Genomic DNA, 19,392 nt, shown 5'->3' with positions numbered 1-19,392 from the left:
GGAACTTTTCAGCCGTACCTGTCAGGTCTAAATGATAGTGTGCGTACTCATGAGGTATCAGGTAGACCTGACAGGCGGACCTGATCAGTGCACCTGAGAGTGGATGGCTGGCCTAAGGCTAGCCATTCACATTCACAGGCTTGTCTTTTCTTCTCATGTCGAGGCCGAGGGAATGTCTGAGTTCTATGAATAGTACCGTCAACTTCGGGCAGGTCTAGTATTGTCAAGTTTGGGTAGGTTCTATACGAGCCTGCACACTCTGACTCTATAACTTACAGTCCACGTCAACTGGGAAGTCCGATGGAAGCGCATGGAGGGGAACCGCAACTTCTCAACTGTAAGTCGGACAGTTCTAAAAGTTTCACCATTCGATTCGGCGTGAAAAATCCCATGGGATCAACTATTCACATGCTCACTTGTTAATCAACGAGCTATTTTTTGACGAGTGCGCACCCAAAGGTCATCGGACTTCCCAGTTGAAGTGGACTGTACCTCAGATCTTTAAACGTGGGGTGGTGCAGATTCAGCGTGATGGTCCCAAAATCTACTGTCGAAGATTTTCAAGGGATAATAGTAATACAGTGGCAAGGGAGTCACTGTATTACTGTTAAAGACAAGCTAATCGTCGTACAAAAAACCCACCCAGATTGAGTGCGGTCGACAAAAGCACTTGGTCACTTATGTCAAGTACCTATTTTGACTTGGACCTTCTGTGCCATGAGAACGCGTTTATTGAAGACATACTTGAATTGTCGACATCAAGGACAAATCTAATGAACATAATGGAAAACATGTAGGAGAGTTTAAAAATGAAGTGAATGAAAAATCCTCTAGAGTTTAAAAATAAGTCAATGTGACATCCTTGTGAAATATCAAGGAATTATAAACAGAAACACATATAAAAATATAAACAGATAGTATGTATTATGTAAGGGAATAAATAACAGGAGAAATAATCATTATTGTACGCACAATTCCCATCCATTCTGTGCCATGAGAACGCGTTTATTGAAGACATACTTGAATTGTCGACATCAAGGACAAATCTAATGAACATAATGGAAAACATGTACGAGAGTTCAAAAATGAAGTGAATGAAAAATCCTCTAGAGTTTAAAAATAAGTCAATAAAAAAATCCTCTAGATACCTGCGTTCCTACGTACCAGATAAATTGAGGTCTTTACTAAAAGAAGTTGGAAATTTTTGAAATTTGATGTAAATAGATCGATAAATCCCGTCATTCTGGAGTCCCGTGACATAGAATAGAAGAATTACCCCACTGACTTTGGAGAGAAACATTGTTACAATTCCTAGTTGTACCAATTTAAAGTTCTAAAACCAAAAACCATTCACCAACCAACAAATGAAACAATGGACATGTTTCTTCAGTAGTCACCAGTTACAGCAAAAACACAAGTCTAAAATCCAAGACAACTCCATGACAGCACAATGGTAAGGAGGAAGGAGAGGGAGAGAAAGGAAGGGGGATAAAGAGGGAATATTCAATTGAATTAAAATATCAGATGTATGACGATTTCTTCCCTTTAACTTACTTCTCTCTCTCTCTTTTTTTTTTTAAATATGTATTATGTCAACCCTTCATTTCAAACCACTAACCTAATATAACTGATACAGTAGATGTATTTCTCTTCTCATTTTCTCCTCTCTCTCTCTCTATTTTTAGTTAGAACAGTTAGTGAAAATTGAAAGGAACATCCAATAAATTCTGAGTTCTAGCGAAATATGGCAACCACAATGCCTAGTAAGTTCACAGAACCTAAAATAGAAACCGAGCAATATTCAAGTTGTATTGTCGGTGTAGTTCTGTTTGTGGTGGTTTGCCAGTTGTTGGGATTATAACATGAGTTGTGTTGTAAACGCCAGTGCCGAAGTTCCAAGCCTGTCTTTCATCCAAGAGAATTTTTATGGTGATATGGGAATACAATGCCGGGCAATGTCCCATTTCCCTATTTGCCTATTCTATTTAATGCCATTTTCAATATCTACCATCATTTTACAAAATAATTGCCTACTCTGTGGGCCCAAAACTTCTCCTTGAGGGACGCCTATTTTCTGTTCGTATTTATCTCGTTATTCTTCAATTAGTTTTTTACATCTTCAATTAGACGTAGGCATCTGGGATACATAAAATGGTTCCTTCGCCCGTTTTCCAATGATCTGTACGATCTTTGATCTACTTTCCTTCGTTTTAAACATTTCTTAGGAGTATGTTAAAAGGGTGGAAAACGGAATACAATGCCGGGCAATGTCCCATTTCCCTATTTGCCTATTCTATTTAATGCCATTTTCAATATCTACCATCATTTTACAAAATAATTGCCTACTCTGTGGGCCCAAAACTTCTCCTTGAGGGACGCCTATTTTCTGTTCGTATTTATCTCGTTATTCTTCAATTAGTTTTTTACGTCTTCAATTAGACGTAGGCATCTGGGATACATAAAATGGTTCCTTCGCCCGTTTTCCAATGATCTGTAGGATCTTTTATCTACTTTCCTTTGTTTTAAACATTTCTTAGGAGTATGTTAAAAGCTTTTTGTAGATCTATGTACTATGTTGTTCATGATATTTTCAACTTTTCTCCGATAAGGTTCGGCACTGATAAGGCTGAGGTGTACGAAGGCTTTTCTCTGCTGCTCCTATGTTTTGTGTCTATGTATGTTGTTCATGATATTTTCAACTTTTCTCCGATAAGGTTCGGCACTGATAAGGCTGAGGTGTACGAAGGCTTTTCTCTGCTTGCTCCTATGTTTTGTGTTCTCTCTCTCTCTCTCTCTCTCTCTCTCTCTCTCTCTCTCTCTCTCCTGCTCTGTTATTATAAACTCATTAGTGTGCAAGCATGGTGTGGAGCATGGCTTGGTAGTTCTTCTCCCTCTCTCTCGTTCTCGGTTCTGGGTGTATATCCTCTACGTTTTCCTCCTCTAGTCCTCTCTCTCACTCGCTCCTGTTTTATCTACAAACTTATACATTTCAATTCCTTCTCTCTCTCTCTATTTCCTTCTATAGATGCTCTCTTTTTTTTCTGCTGAAACATTTAGCATTGATTTTATTTTTTTGCTTGTCATTGACTAAAGCTTTGAGCCAGCGAGAGAGATAGAGAGAGATTTGGGGCATACAAAACCTGCATGAATTTCTCCTGCTGTTCCATTGAATTTCCCGTGAGCTCGGTGAATACTGGCTGCATTAAGCTGCCTTTGGCTTTGAAAGCACCCCATCAAATTGGGGTGCTCCAGACAGAGCTTTTATTCACAGAGAGGCTCTTTGGTCAATATTTCCTTACTTTTGACTCTGCTGATGTTTTCGTCTTATCTAAATGTCAGTTTATATCAATAGAATGCACCAAAAATTGGTTTTGTTTGACATGAGTAGATCTAAATTTCTCCTTTGTTTTCAGACAGTTCATGACCATGATCCTTCCTTCAAGGATTGGTAATATTGGGTATAAGAAGGACCATCGGCAGTTTATGCCCTATGTTACTTGCGATCTGATTAGATCTTTTGTGACTTCCCTAAAATATTTAATGATCAACAACCAAAATCAGTACATCCGTAATCCTTTGAGAGGAGAAAAAATCAAATCCTTCTCTTCACTCCGCATCTCTTGCCTTCAACAGAACGGAGAAATTAAAAACAAAATCAAATCCTTCTCTTCACTCCGCATCTCTTGCCTTCAAGAGAACGGAGAAATTAAAAACCAAGAGATAGACACCAGGTCGTGATAAATTAATAGATTTTTTAATTGGGTACTGCACAGTCTGACTTGGGAGATGATATTATTAATAGCTGGTTCTGTTTGAAAGCTATGCCCGCTCGAGATGTCCTATTACTGGGGACTTTGGGTATGGAAAGTGGTTCTAAACGTAGCGTTGGTGTTGTTCGGTTACCTACCAACTTCAAAAGTTTCCCAACATTGTGGGAGTCCTAGATATGCAACAAGCTCATGTTTGAACATTGAAATCGGTTTACAACACCTTTACACTGCACATATTAAATTTGGAATCTACATATTATCGTTTTTATCGTTTTTAGAGTCAACTCTGTAGCTAGGTATATCTTCACAAACTTTTTAAAATCAGATATCAAGGAGGGTATTAATAGATGCTAAAGCATACACGGAGGAAACCAATCTAAGATTTGGTGAAATCTCATTTTTAAATAAGCCCCCGCATCAAATACAACCTCTTACAAGGTAGAAATATAGAAATGCCTATTTATGGACAGGACATGGTCATAGCTAGAATGTTCAAGCAGCACACAATACAATATTCCGCCAATCGCAGTGACCAACGAAACGGAAATCAATACCAAAGATTGGAAACCCCTAGACCTCGCGAGTAAGTTATGGATATTCATTTTTCATTCTACAATGCGCAGGTATACTAGAAGCAGTCAGAGTAATCTCTAATTTAACTTCTGAAAAACAACAGCCAAAGTTTAGTTTCATCAGCGTGATTGACAGAAGTTATTTGGACTCTCGGATATGAATAGTTGACCTTCAGAATGAGACTGTGTGAGAGGCGGATTTGGTGGTTCTGTTTGAAGTCTTTGAAGTTTCAGAATTAGGCATGGTCAGAACGAAAAATGAGGTTTTCCTATAAAGGATTAGTTGAAAATTCGTATTCAGTTTTGCATTCGGTTTCGTGACAGACTGACAGGGTCCTGAATCCCAAGTATTGTCACCGATACACTTGTGGGTATTGGACTCTCGGATATGAATAGTTGACCTTCAGAATGAGACTGTGTGAGAGGCGGATTTGGTGGTTCTGTTTGAAGTCTTTGAAGTTTTAGAATTAGGCATGGTCAGAACGAAAAATGAGGTTTTCCTATAAAGGATTAGTTGAAAATTCGTATTCAGTTTCGTGACAGACTGACAGGGTCCTGAATCCCAAGTATTGTCACCGATACACTTGTGGGTACAATGCCTTTTCAAAGAGAAAAAATATTCCGTCAGTAGCCTTGAACAAAAGGACACAATGCAACTTTTCACAATAAAAGCGGACGAAACAAAGGTCCTGTCAAAACCAAAATTCGATCCAAACCCTTTCAAAATCAAATCCAAAAGCCCAAACCCTTTCAAAATCTGACCCACGACACCGCGCCAACTTGTCTTTGGGCCTCTACCCAAACCCTTTCAAAATCAAATCCAAAAGCCCAAACCCTTTCAAAATCTGACCCACGACACCGCGCCAACTTGTCTTTGGGCCTAAAAATGTGCCACTCGAAAAAAAACAAGAAAGAAAAAAGAACCAGAGTCCACACAGTAGTGTCAAAAACATCTGCAAACAGCATAACTATTTCAGTAGGTGCAATAGGTCATTCATCGGTCCATCAAAGAAGACAAATAGCACAAATTGCAAACAAGATAAATGGAAAAAACCTCAAAAGATAAAGGGGAAGATAAAACACTTGCAAGAAAGAAGGGCAAAAAAAACCTAATAATTTTCTACGAAAAATACTAATGATAGTTTTAAGTTTCAAACTTTCCCTTCTTAAGGGAAGTTTTTTTCCGGAAATGTAAAGGGGCAGAAGCAGTGTTTGGAAAATATGGGATGTAATTTTTTGCTGACAAAATATTGTAATGGTTTTGGAGAAGTTACAAAACGGATGGTCATTCGCAGTGACACATTCAATAATGTGGCTGCCCTCACTAGTGTTTATGTTGAGGTGTGGACGGGTGAAAATTTGTCAAATGAATATATGTGTATAACATTTTTATTATTAATACTAGCTGAATTCCGTCGCTTCGCTCCGGAATCCCGCTAGTTCATCCCGAGGCATGGCCAAACTTGTGGAAAAGGCATGGCCGAACTTGTAGTTATCAAACTAAAAACATAAACGAAACTCAAATATTAGGCGAGCGAGGAAAAGTTTTCTATCCCGCAGTCTCTGCACTCTGTGTATTTCTTATGGAGATTTCAGCGATCAAAAATTGATCATATCTCAGGATCGGTGTAGATTTTCGCAAAATCCTTTCTTATTGCACACCTAGACCATAAAAAGAATATTCCTACCAAATTTCAGCTTTCTAGGTGGTGTGGTTCTCGAGATAGAGCGATCAGTGTGTGAAATGTGAAATGTGAACTGTGAATGAGTGAATGGATCTTGTTCTTATAATATAAGACTAGCTGAATTCCGTCGCTTCGCTCCGGAAGCCCGCTAGTTCATCCCGAGGCATGGCCAAACTTCTGGAAAAGGCATGGCCGAACTTGTATTTATCAAACTAAAAACATAAACGAAACTCAAAAAGTTGGTCGAGAGCGGAACATTTCTCTCCCGCAGTCTCTGCACTCTGTGTATTTCTTATGGAGATTTCAGCGATCAAAAATTGATCATATTGTAGATAGTAGGGTAAATTGGTAAATTTAGAGTTTTCTATGGGTTGAGCAATACCAGATTCTGTTTGGTAACGGAAAGAGTGCCAGAACTATTGTAATATGGTATGAAAACCTATTTCTTCTGTGTATTGATGAAGACACTATTGGTAAAGGCAGTTTAGTTATTAACTTCAATTAAAAGAAAAAAAGACATTTGCATTATTATCTAAAGACCTAGGTCAAGGAGTCAGTTTCATTTTCAAATATTACATCTTACATCACACCAATTCTTACAAATTGCATCAACCGTTCTTGACACACTGAATGACAAATCGCTTCAAAGCCAACCTACCAAGGAATACAAAAGAAAAACTTACATGGATAAGAAATACAAAACTATGGAGGTATTGGAGATAAGGGAAATATTCGTAAAAAAGAAAATATGGAGATACATAAGGGAAATATGCACTCGTAAAAAAAGACAGAAAAAGCATGTAAAGGAGACCTGAATGATCACATTCTCAACCGTTTATTAAACATATTCAACACACTCAATCTACTCAACAATCGAAGCCTCACTACTGTATCTTTTCAGGTTCAAGTTGAGTGATGAATTCACCGGTGATTGATTGGACGAGTTGATTGATTAGGTTCCATGAGACCGTTAGGAATTCAAACTCAACGTTAGATAACAAAGAACTGAATTTGTTAGTTTTGTTCCTAGTTGTTTTGTAGGTTTTTGTCCGTTTTTTGACCTGTTTGCTGAATTTTGTTTCCCATTGATCTCATTCATTCGAGACATCTTTTTTTGTGCGGCGCTTTTTTGTGAATAATCTGTTCCGGGGGCAGAAAAGGTCAGATTCTTTGATCTTTGACGTGTATTGAGTCATTGCTCTGGTCGTTTTTGAGGATACTACTGTGTATTTTTTTTACTTTTCTGTTTTTCGCGAACCTTAATCTAGGTCATGACTTTCAGAATTAGGAACGTATTTAAGTTTGATTTTGCGTTTCCCCATTGTAGAACTAGATAGTGACACTTTTGTGGTGTAGCTTTGCAAAAGTAGTTCAGAAATATACCTTATAATAACTTTACCATAGGAATACCCTCTGGCGCTTTTCACTAGATCACCAAGAGTACCAAGTGCTTTATCTGCAAGTGAGTTGTAATGTCCACCACTCATGCTCAGACCCTCCAAGGTCTGTCAGACGGTCTGAACACGAGTGGCTGGCATAATACTTGAGGAAAATGACAACAATAACAACACCAAAGAAAATACCGAACGGGGTTGAAAGACACAGGTAGCAGCTGTTTCATAAGTTTCATTGCCCCCGAAGACAAGAGTAACAAAGTATAGAAAAAACTGAAGAGAGAGAGAGAGAGAGAGAGAGAGAGAGAGAGAGAGAGAGAGAGAGAGAGAGAGAATGGACATTAAGGTTTTCTCATTGATTTAATTATTTTTTTGGAGAAAACTTTTTACACAGCTTTCAACCCTTGGCCTTGCTTGAAATTCTGAGCCAGCCTATTCAGCTTGGATTGCTTGGAAGGTAGAGAGCGTCTCCTCGTAAGCTCTAGGTCGCGGGTTTGGTTGCCATCCCACCAGGGTAAAATTTCAACCTAAACAAATAAGGTTTGTTCTTGGAACGACTGGCTTTCTAATATCCTCTCCTCTTCTCTTCGCTTACAAAGCATTAGTGCTATAGCCTCCTAACAAAATAAGAGTTACAGTTCCCGCTATCAAACCTCTTCAAAAACTACAAACTTCTCTCTCCTGTATGTTCTACTTTGCCTACATGACGGTTAACATATGTTTGATAATAACAATAATGGTCAGATGGGTGTTCTGGTGCTTCTTTTTAAAATTCCAACTCTCTCTGATTTTGACTAATTCTCACATCCAGAACCTTATTCTCCCAACCAGAGCCGAGGGCTCTCAGTTCGTGTAAATCTCTGAGGTATGCATAAGTCAATGTAGAATTGAATAATGATGGTTTGGGGGCAAGAGCTAGAGATCTACTGTTTGTTGGAAATTGAAGAAGCTACTAAGTTAATTGTGAAGTCTACCGTATGCAATTTGTATGACGTGTACCCTATAACTTCATACAAGCTTGGTGCCTTGGTCTAGTATTTTATCAAATTTCAGTGTGAATGGTTTAGGTAGCACGGTCAGTGTAGGTATGTATGTAAATGTAAGTATACGTATTGTTCTGAATTTGTATAAGTTCGAAAAGTTCTAGCTGTCTAGTTGATGGAAGCGGTGCCGGTGGTTCTAAAGGTGTGTCGTCCAAACAAAGTCGATCGACCCCCCAAACTTCCCCCCCCCCCCCCCTTTTTTTTTTTTTTTTTTTTTTTTGACTGGCATTTTTGAAGTTTTAGGTAACTCCTATACGGGCTGCAGGAGGATGACTTTGATTTTTTATTCTCCTACTTCTTTATCATTTTCTTCTTCTTCTTCCTCTTTTTCTTCTGTATCCTTTTTTTATCATTTTTGTGACATTTTCTTTGTTCACCCACATTTCTTTGTAAAAATGTCACCGGTAATAGATTGTTGGTGATGGTAGGTACATAGGTATGTATGTACATACATAGGTACACAGGTTGGTAAGTAGGTATATAGGTTGGTGAGTAGGTAGGTACATAGGTAGATTGGTAGGACGTTACGTTGCAAGTTATGAGTGACGTCTTATGGCTCAAAGAAAATAAATAGTTGACATGGTCAAGAAAAGAAAATGTAGATCCGTGAGTGAGGCACATCCACTAATAAAACATACCTGCTCGCCTTGGTGACGCAGTGGTAAAAGAGGCTCGCCTGGTAAATAGGAGAGCTTGAGGTTTTTTTGGTCTTTTTTTTTTTTTTTTTTTTTTTTTTTTTTCGTTTTCCTTTCTTACATCCTCTGCCAACACTAAGAATAGATATACCTACCTATGCCGTCGGGGAAGTACTTGACACACAAGGAATAAGAAAAAATGAAGAAGAAGAAGAAGAAGAAGAAAACGATGGAGAAAGGGGAAAAGAGAGGGGCAAGAACATTAAACATGAACAAATCTTATCTGTTTGCCTTGTGGTGGATGCGACATTTGCTCGTCATTTTCGTGTTATTTCCTTCATGGCATTTCCTTTCCTTCACTTCCATTTCAACATTCTCCACAAAACCTTTCTGTGGGTTTCCTTCTTTTCTATTCTTCGTTATTCTTCTCGTATTTTGCTTCGTTCTTCCACTTCTATTCTATTTTATCCTTCTAATTCTGCCTTCTTTTTCTATATTACAATCCACAATTCACTTTATCCTCCCTCTTTTGCCTCGCTTTCGTTAGATTGTCTTCTCTTTTGTTGTTTTTTTTTTTTTTGGTCAGCTGTTTATGCCCTATGTTACTTGCGATCTGATTAGATCTTTTGTGACTTCCCTAAAATATTTAATGATCAACAACCAAAATCAGTACGTCCGTAATCCTTTGAGTTGCCCTATGTTACTTGCGATCTGATTAGATCTTTTGTGACTTCCCTAAAATATTTAATGATCAACAACCAAAATCAGTACATCCGTAACCCTTTGAGAGGAGAAAAAATCAAATCCTTCTCTTCACTCCGCATCTCTTGCCTTCAAGAGAACGGAGAAATTAAAAAACAAGAGATAGACACCAGGTCGTGATAAATTAATAGATTTTTTAATTGGGTACTGCACAGTCTGACTTGGGAGATGATATTATTAATAGCTGTTCTGTTTGAAAGCTATGCCCGCTCGAGATGTCCTATTACTGGGGACTTTGGGTATGGAAAGTGGTTCTAAACGTAGCTGAAAGCTATGCCCGCTCGAGATGTCCTATTACTGGGGACTTTGGGTATGGAAAGTGGTTCTAAACGTAGCGTTGGTGTTGTTCGGTTACCTACCAACTTCAAAAGTTTCCCAACATTGTGGGAGTCCTAGATATGCAACAAGCTCATGTTTGAACATTGAAATCGGTTTACAACACCTTTACACTGCACATATTAAATTTGGAATCTACATATTATCGTTTTTATCGTTTTTAGAGTCAACTCTGTAGCTAGGTAGAGACGCCACCCCACGGTGTTTCATAAAGTCATCCTTCATGAAATCTTCCTTAATAAAGTCGTCTTCTCGTTTCATCTTCAGATAGTCCCCTGGAATTTTATCCTCGTTTATTTGAAAATTTGACCAAATTAATAATAGAGCTCTAAGGGTTAGGTGGCAGAGAACACCTGTATTTATAACATCCTTTACTTTATGGTGAATTTAGATAATACATATTTAATTAATCAGGGGGAGGCAATTTTCTTCAGACCCTCAATTTCAACCCACTTTGATACCCACAATTTTCAATTAAGCATGGTGGAGCATGGCTTGGTAGTTCTTCTCCCTCTCTCTCGTTCTCGGTTCTGGGTGTATATCCTCTATACGTTTTCCTCCTCTCTCTCACTCGCTCCTGTTTTATCTACAAACTTATACATTTCAATTCCTTCTCTCTCTCTCTCTCTCTTTCTCCTTCAGATAGTCATCATCTTCCTGTTTCATGATATACTCGTCGTCTTCTTCCTCCATGGAGTCTTCTTCGTCATCGAGCATCGTGTGATCCTCACTGACGTCTCCTATATGGTTGGTCACGATGGTTTGTTGCTGGTTGGTTTTACCGTGCATGGTGGACACCATGATTGTGCGACAATGCTTGATGTTGACGATGTTGCGGTTGATGTGCAGAGAGCTTTTGATGTTGTTGGTTAGAATGGATTCTGGTTTGCCGAGATGGTTGTTTAGAATGGATTCGGTTTCATTTGCTTGCTTCAGCATGAAGCGATTGTTAGTTATTTGAAACTGTTTTGTTAAAACGAACTGACGCGTTAAAAATTCACTAAAAAAATATCAAAATGGAACAATTACATGGGTAGACAATCAACTGGTCTTTTAAAATCTATTATCTTTTCATTTATTTAGACATCTACGGTTCTACCTATCTACTGTCTGCTTATAAAAATTAACCTTTTTTCTTTAGTTTATTTTAGTTAAATAATGATGTTTCATTTATTATTGCAACACACCCATTTTCATACCTATCTCTTCAAATTTAAAATATTTTACGCAAAATTAATTTAGCTATCACCGGACTGAAACAATCTTTCATGCTGATATTTTACTTATATAAAAAAAAAACTTGTTTATTATTTTGTTACTTTTTATTTATGACTTTTTTGTTTAATATTCACACTCAACTTTTCTGCTTCTGATTTCCAGTATATTGAAGCCTCGAGGAAAAACATAAATCACACTACTCTCATTCAAAAGGAGAGATTTTTTTTTTAACTTCAAAATTCACTTATTTTTTCAAAAAAGTTTTTTATTAAAATTTTTCCACTGCTTTTAATATTATTTTTGAATGACGTTGGCATTTTTTTAGAGAGAAAAAATGTTATACTAAAAATATTACTTTAAGTCAAAGCGTGGATTTATTATTTATTTATATTTTTTATTATTATTTTAAGTTTACTATTAGTTTCACTCGCTTCTTGATAAATTCTGCAATCGCTTAGTTCGTATTTCGATGTGGTTGTTGATCTGTAACAAAAAACATTCACTCAGTTAGCATCGCGTCTTTTCAAAATTAGTATAAGGTAGTCATAAATTGATATCTTTATTCTATGTACATACATATATCCTTCATTTTACCCCAGAAAAAATTGAATCCCAGGTTGACCTCAGTAAAAAATTTAAATGACAGGAAAATGCTGTTTATATTTTATCATAAATTATTGAATGGGCAAATAGGCACTTCCACTAATTTTCAACAAGTATTAGAGACCCATTATGTTAAATATTGGTGAATGTGACGCATTATCCATTTACTTTTCATTGTCCAGTCGTCCATTCACTTTATTGGTTTTTTGCTTGAGTTAGGGGGACTGAGCAATCAAAATTCATGTATCTACATGCTCCACATCTATTATTTTTCTATGAATTATTATTGTCAAATTTAGTATTTTCCTTGCCTCATTCAGAATAATCAAATCTATTATTATTTTATACCTACATAAATTGAAAATATACTCGAGATATTTAAGATAATTATGAAATTCTTTGTTCCATAAAAAATATTATAATTTATTTCCATTTCGTTTCACTTGATCTTAGTAGGTACACTATTATTATGTTTTGCTTAAAAAAATTTCGAGCTATCTGATTGGTCGAGAGGAAACTGGTTTCATGTTGGGAACAAGAAGTGAAGTGGGGGATTATATTTGAGATTATACAGAGGATAATAGTATGAATTAAATATACAGGGTGTGTTCACAAATCTAGGAATAAGAATCACTGAGCCAGCCAAAATGACCCGTTTTAACGCATAGTTAGAAGACCTTTAACGCATAGTATACCTAAAAGTAGAAGAAAAGAAGAAAATAATCACTGAGCCAACCAAAATGACCTTCTTGAAGCAAATGACGGCGCCCTCTACGTCGGGGACTACTGGAAATTCAAGGCTTGAGAAAAGAAGAGGACAAGGAAAGAAAGCCACTTACGGTAAGTCGACGGTTGTGCTGGAGACTTTTAATCAATAAAAGAGCTTTTTCATGGTCTATCAAGGGCCAAATAACACTCCAGAGTCCAAAGACAAGTAAATTTCGTAAATTGCACGCTGGTCCAGCTTGCTTTTAACGAGCTTGCTTCTCGTGCAAAACATCCCGAGGTTTAATTCCAAAACTCGAAAGAAAAAAGTAACTGAAAGACATCTTATAGCAACCATTGTACATTGTAAATCTTGAGGTACTCACATTATCTTTGGAAAAGAACTTCCCCACCCTCTCCTCTTTTTTCTCCTTCAAGTTTTTATTCCTCTAATTTTTTTGATCCCTTGCCAAAGAAATGGGAATTTATCGTCTGAAGATACAGAAGACAAGTTTGAAGCATTCAAGGAAAATATCTCCAAGAAGGATTCAAGGAAAATATCTCCGAGGAGAAGAATCTCAGTAGACGACATTCCACGTGAAGTGATAGCAAGACTCAGAGCTCTTTTGTGAGGCCAAGTTGTGACAATAAAAGAGGTAGGAGAAAAATATGACAGTGGTTCAACAATCGGTCGAACTGTTCATGACCGCCAATAACAAAATACGAATGGCCATGCTGATAGCCAACATCTTTGAGACAGTGGTTCGACAAGTCACTATCGCCAAAAACAATATAAGAATGGCCATGCTGATAGCCAACATCTTTGAGACAGTGGTTCGACAAGTCACTATCGCCAAAAACAATATAAGAATTGCCATGCTGATAGCCAACATGCGATATTCAAAACGAATAGGCAGATAGGCTACCCAAAAAAAGTTGTGACATCCTTGTGAAATATCAAGGAATTATAAACAGAAACACATATAAAAATATAAACAGATAGTATGTATTATGTAAGGGAATAAAGAACAGGAGAAATAATCATTATTGTACGCACAATTCCCATCCATTCTGTGAAAAATTGAATAAATTGGCAACGTACTTTCCCTACCTTGCTGGGCGCTGTTCTTCCGCGATGTCTTCTTCTCCTTCATCCACGGATACTCCTGCAGATTCTGCTGATTCCCGGCAGTGGCCTGGAGTACATTGTTCGTATCGTGAAGTGACGTAAAGTGCGGACTACCGGGGACTACCATGTCGTTGTTCAAATGATGAGGGAGGATGAACTCCGACATGGATGGTTGCGAGCTGATGAAGCCAGACTCACTTTGACAGTCTCCCAGGGGGGTGTTGCCGCTGTTGGACAACCAGTAGCTGTTCTCGATGGGAGACGCCACCCCACGGTGTTTCATAAAGTCATCCTTCATGAAATCTTCCTTAATAAAGTCGTCTTCTCGTTTCATCTTCAGATAGTTGATCTGTAACAAAAAACATTCACTCAGTTAGCATCGCGTCTTTTCAAAATTAGTATAAGGTAGTCATAAATTGATATCTTTATTCTATGTACATACATATATCCTTCATTTTACCCCAGAAAAAATTGAATCCCAGGTTGACCTCAGTAAAAAATTTAAATGACAGGAAAATGCTGTTTATATTTTATCATAAATTATTGAATGGGCAAATAGGCACTTCCACTAATTTTCAACAAGTATTAAAAATTCCATGCCTCGGCTGGGATCGAACCCACGCCCTCCTGTTTACCAGGCGAGCGTCTTGACTACTACGCTACCGAGGCAGGTTGTTCGGTTACCTTGGTGTTGTTCGGTTACCTACCAACTTCAGAAGTTTCCCAACATTGTGGAAGTCCTAGATATGCAACAAGCTCATGTTTGAACATTGAAATCGGTTTACAACAACTTTACACTGCACATATTAAATTTGGAATCCACATATTATCGTTTTTAGACAACTCTGTAGCTAGGTATCTTCACAAACTGCTCGAGATGTCCTATTACTGGGGACTTTGGGTATGGAAAGTGGTTCTAAACGTAGCGTTGGTGTTGTTCGGTTACCTACCAACTTCAGTAGTTTCCCAACATTGTGGAAGTCCTAGATATGCAACAAGCTCATGTTTTTAACATTGAAATCGGTTTACAACAACTTTACACTGCACATATTAAATTTGGAATCTACATATTATCGTTTTTAGAGTCAACTCTGTAGCTAGGTATCTTCACAAACTTTTTAAAATCAGATATCAAGGAGGGTATTAATAGATGCTAAAGCATACACGGAGGAAACCAATCTAAGATTTGGTGAAATCTCATTTTTAAATAAGCCCCCGCATCAAATACAACCTCTTACAAGGTAGAAATATAGAAATGCCTATTTATGGACAGGACATGGTCAAAGCTAGAATGTTCAAGCAGCACACAATACAATATTCTGCCAATCGCAGTGACCAACGAAACGGAAATCAATACCAAAGATTGGAAACCCCTAGACCTCGCGAGTAAGTTATGGATATTCATTTTTCATTCTACAATGCGCAGGTATACTAGAAGCAGTCAGAGTAATCTCTAATTTAACTTCTGAAAAACAACAGCCAAAGTTTAGTTTCATCAGCGTGATTGACAGAAGTTATTTGGACTCTCGGATATGAATAGTTGACCTTCAGAATGAGACTGTGTGAGAGGCGGATTTGGTGGTTCTGTTTGAAGTCTTTGAAGTTTCAGAACGAAAAATGAGGTTTTCCTATAAGGGATTAGTTGGAAATTCGTATTCAGTTTTGCATTCGGTTTCGTGACAGACTGACAGGGTCCTGAATCCCAAGTATTGTCACCGATACATTTGTGGGTACTATGCCTTTTCAAAGAGAAAAAAATTCCATGAGACCGTTAGGAATTCAAACTCAACGTTAGATAACAAAGAACTGAATTTGTTAGTTTTGTTCCTAGTTGTTTTGTAGGTTTTGACCCGTTTTTTGACCTGTTTGACCTGTTTGCTGAATTTTGTTTCCCATTGATCTCATTCATTCGAGACATCTTTTTTTGTGCGGTGCTTTTTTGTGAATAATCTGTTCCGGGGGCAGAAAAGGTCAAATTCTTTGATCTTTGACGTGTATTGAGTCATTGATTGATTAGGTTCCATGAGACCGTTAGGAATTCAAACTCAACGTTAGATAACAAAGAACTGAATTTGTTAGTTTTGTTCCTAGTTCTTTTGTAGGTTTTTGTCCGTTTTTTGACCTGTTTGCTGAATTTTGTTTCCCATTGATCTCATTCATTTGAGACATCTTTTTTTGTGCGGCGCTTTTTTGTGAATAATCTGTTCCGGGGGCAGAAAAGGTCAGATTCTTTGATCTCTGACGTGTATTGAGTCATTGCTCTGGTTGTTTTTGAGGATACTACTGTGTATTTTTTTACTTTTTTGTTTTTTGCGAACCTTAAAATCTAGGTCATGTCTTATTTCAGAATTAAGTACGTTCTTTCAGAATTATGTTTGATTTTGTATTTCCCTATTGTAGAATTAGATGTAACACTTTTGTGGTGTAGCTTTGCGAAAGAGTTCAGATACTTACTTACTTACTTACTTACTGCCGTGGCATCTCAGACCGGAGTTGATCCATTGCCTCGACAAGCTTCCTCCTCCAAATGGTCCTGTCTTCCCAATCCGCCTCCCGTAGACCCGTGCTTTCCATGATCTCGTTGACTGAGTCAATCCATCTGACCCACAAAAATTAATCGAATTATCGAATATTGGTTTTGCGTTACTAGCTAAGAAGTACGTTTGGTACATGGGTAATTGTGATGGTATGTCAGATATACAGACAAAGCCGCTTATACTTTATAATAACTTTACCAAATACCCTGTGCTGCTTTTGACTAGACTACTAAGTGCTATATCTGCCCCCCACTCAGGCTCAGACCGTCCTATGTCTGTCAGCGCGAGTGGCTGACATAATACTTGAGGAAAATGACAACAATAACATTACCAAAGAAAATACTAAACGGGGTTGAAAGACACAGGTAGCAGCTGTTTCATAAGTTTCATTGCCCCCGAAGACAAGAGTAACAAAGTATAGAGGGCCTCTACCTACACCCATGAACCAAACTAAGACAGGACTAAAAATTAAAATCTATTAATCATAAAATCATCTTTTGTTTCAAGTTTCAAACTGAGAGAAGACAACGAAAATCATTTTTCTACATCCTCTATTAAAATGTTTTGAGGATCCAGGACTTGCCACTTGAAATTAGGATCGGTTGATAGAGAAGACAACGAAAATCATTTTTCTACATCCTCTATTAAAATGTTTTGAGGATCCAGGACTTGCCACTTGAAATTAGGACATAAATTGACAGGCCTACACTATGTACATACATATATCCTTCATTTTACCCCAGAAAAAATTGAATCCCAGGTTGACCCCAGTAAAAAATTTAAATGACAGGAAAATGCCGTTTATATTTTATCATAAATTATTGAATGGGCAAAAAGGCACTTCCACTAATTTTCAACAAGTATTTGAGACCCATTATGATAAATATTGGTGAATTTGACGCATTATCCATTTACTTTTCATTGTCCAGTCGTCCATTCACTTTATTGGTTTTTTGCTTGAGTTAGGGTCTGTTAGAGGGACAGAGCAATCAAAATTCATGACTGTATCTACATGCTCCACATCTATTATTTTTCTATGAATTATTACTGTCAAATTTAGTATTTTCCTTGCCTCATTCAGAATAATCAAATCTATTTATTTTATACCTACCTAAATTGAAAATAAACTCAAGATATTTAAGATAATTATGAAATTCTTTGTTCCATAAAAATTTTTTATAATTTATTTCTATTTCGTTTCACTTGATCTTAGTAGGTACCTACACTATTATTATGTTTTGCTTAAAAAAATTTCGAGCTATCTGATTGGTCGAGAGGAAACTGGTTTCATGTTGGGAACAAGAAGTGAAGTGGGGGATTATATCTGAGATTATACAGAGGATGATAGTATGAATTAAATATACAGGGTGTGTTCACAAATCTAGGAATAAGAATCACCGAGCCAACCTAAATGACTTTCTTGAAGCAAATGACGGCGCCCTCTACGTCGGTACGTCGCGAACGGTCCATCTATTTTAAGTCCGTCATCCGACTGTCAGTCAGTTCTTCCATTCATGAGTCTAACCGGATGTTGTTTTGATTTGGTATCCGATGTTATCCGACACAATGTTGGTACCCACAGGCATACATATAGCAGTGTTTTTTATATCCATAGGCACATTTTATCATAGTTCATAGGCATATTCTTTATTTCTACAGCTACATGAGGTATATTCATTTATTTGTTTTTCATGGTCTATCAAGAGCCAAATAACACTCCAGAGTCCAAAGACAAGTAAATTTCGTAAATTGCACGCTGGTCCAGCTTGCTTTCAACGAGCTTGCTTTTCGTGCAGAACATCCCGAGGTTTAAATTCAAAACTCGAAAGGAAAAAGCGTACTCGCATTTCGGTTACAAAATACTTTTGACGGGTCATCTTTTCATTGTTTACTTTTTTTAATGGCTTTATTTAATGTGGCAGGATTCTCCAAAAGGAGCTCTTCCAGCCAACCAGAAGGTTATTTCTCCTACGCTTAGACTCCCTGTAGATATTTGAGTTATGGGACACCCTGTATAAATAATTCCAGGCCATGAGTAACATGGTCTCCGAGTTATTTTAATATCAGGTTTGATTCTTTTTATTCCGACCAATCAAAACCTCTCTTCTCATGGGTACTAAATTGGTATGCCTGCATGTTGTTCATGTTTGAGATTACAAGACCTGCAACTGCTGGCGGTCAAAGTTCCCTTCTTTTTTAGAATGAACATAAAAGAACTTGTTGATGGATAGATTGTATGTAGATCGTTTTCTGTTCTAGCCTGGTAGGAAGACGTGAGTTCAATCCCAGCCAGAGTATGGAATTTCATCCTCATTTATTTGAGAATTTGAGCACATAATAATGAACCTCTTAACTTGTGTCCACACATAGTCGACCGGCCGTACATCGATCGATGTCAATCTTAACAATACACACTGCCTCGACAACATAGCCTCATCAATGGACGACCCGTCGCATAGTCGATACTTTTTGAGGGTTAAGCGGTAGCGAAAGCCTCCGGCGTCAAGGTTAACCGAAATTTGACCGAAAGTTAAAATCAAAATCCAATCTGTTCTAGTGTCCTTTGATAAGAATTCATGTCAAAGGAATTCCACTTTGTTGAGACTCAGTTTGAATCCTGGTTTGAAGGATGTTGCAGCATTCTTTTCTATGAACTTCACATGAAATTCCATAACAATATAATATATTTATGCTGGGGAAACAATGTTATGATTTATGATATATCGTCAACTTTTTTGATATAAAAAAAAATACTACAGGGTTTTTTGAAGTTTGACTTTTGGAGAAACGTCAAATCATGTTATGTTGACAAGTTTTCATTGCTGCAAATTTTAACTTTGTCGAATGTCGAAGTCAAATCAATCAAATCAGATGTAACACAAACACGTTTGGTTGAGAAACTCGTAGGTGCTGCGGTTAGCGTATTTTGACCGCTTTCAGACATTCAACCGTTTTTTTTTTTTTTTTTTTTTTTTTTTTTTTTTTTTTTTTTTTTTAAAAAAT

At 37.3% G+C, this 19,392-nt stretch overlaps 1 protein-coding gene across 1 annotated transcript in view; it reads right to left on the bottom strand.

The window, feature by feature from the left end:
• Window positions 1–19,061, bottom strand: part of LOC103524705 (homeotic protein proboscipedia) — a 63,834-nt gene extending 44,773 nt beyond the window's left edge. The window contains exons 1-2 of the mRNA XM_026820033.1: window positions 18,984–19,061; window positions 13,826–14,201 (exon numbers count right to left, since the gene is read on the bottom strand). Coding sequence (XP_026675834.1) covers window positions 13,826–14,201; window positions 18,984–19,061 — 454 coding nt within the window. The remainder of the gene's footprint in view (window positions 1–13,825; window positions 14,202–18,983) is intronic.
• Window positions 19,062–19,392: the final 331 nt, after the last annotated feature.

Source organism: Diaphorina citri, unplaced genomic scaffold, assembly GCF_000475195.1.
Source record: "Diaphorina citri unplaced genomic scaffold, Diaci psyllid genome assembly version 1.1 scaffold116, whole genome shotgun sequence".
In the NCBI taxonomy this organism is placed as follows: domain Eukaryota; kingdom Metazoa; phylum Arthropoda; class Insecta; order Hemiptera; family Psyllidae; genus Diaphorina; species Diaphorina citri.
The sequence above is the reverse complement of the archived record's forward strand: the minus strand, read 5'-3'. Positions and strand labels throughout refer to the sequence as shown.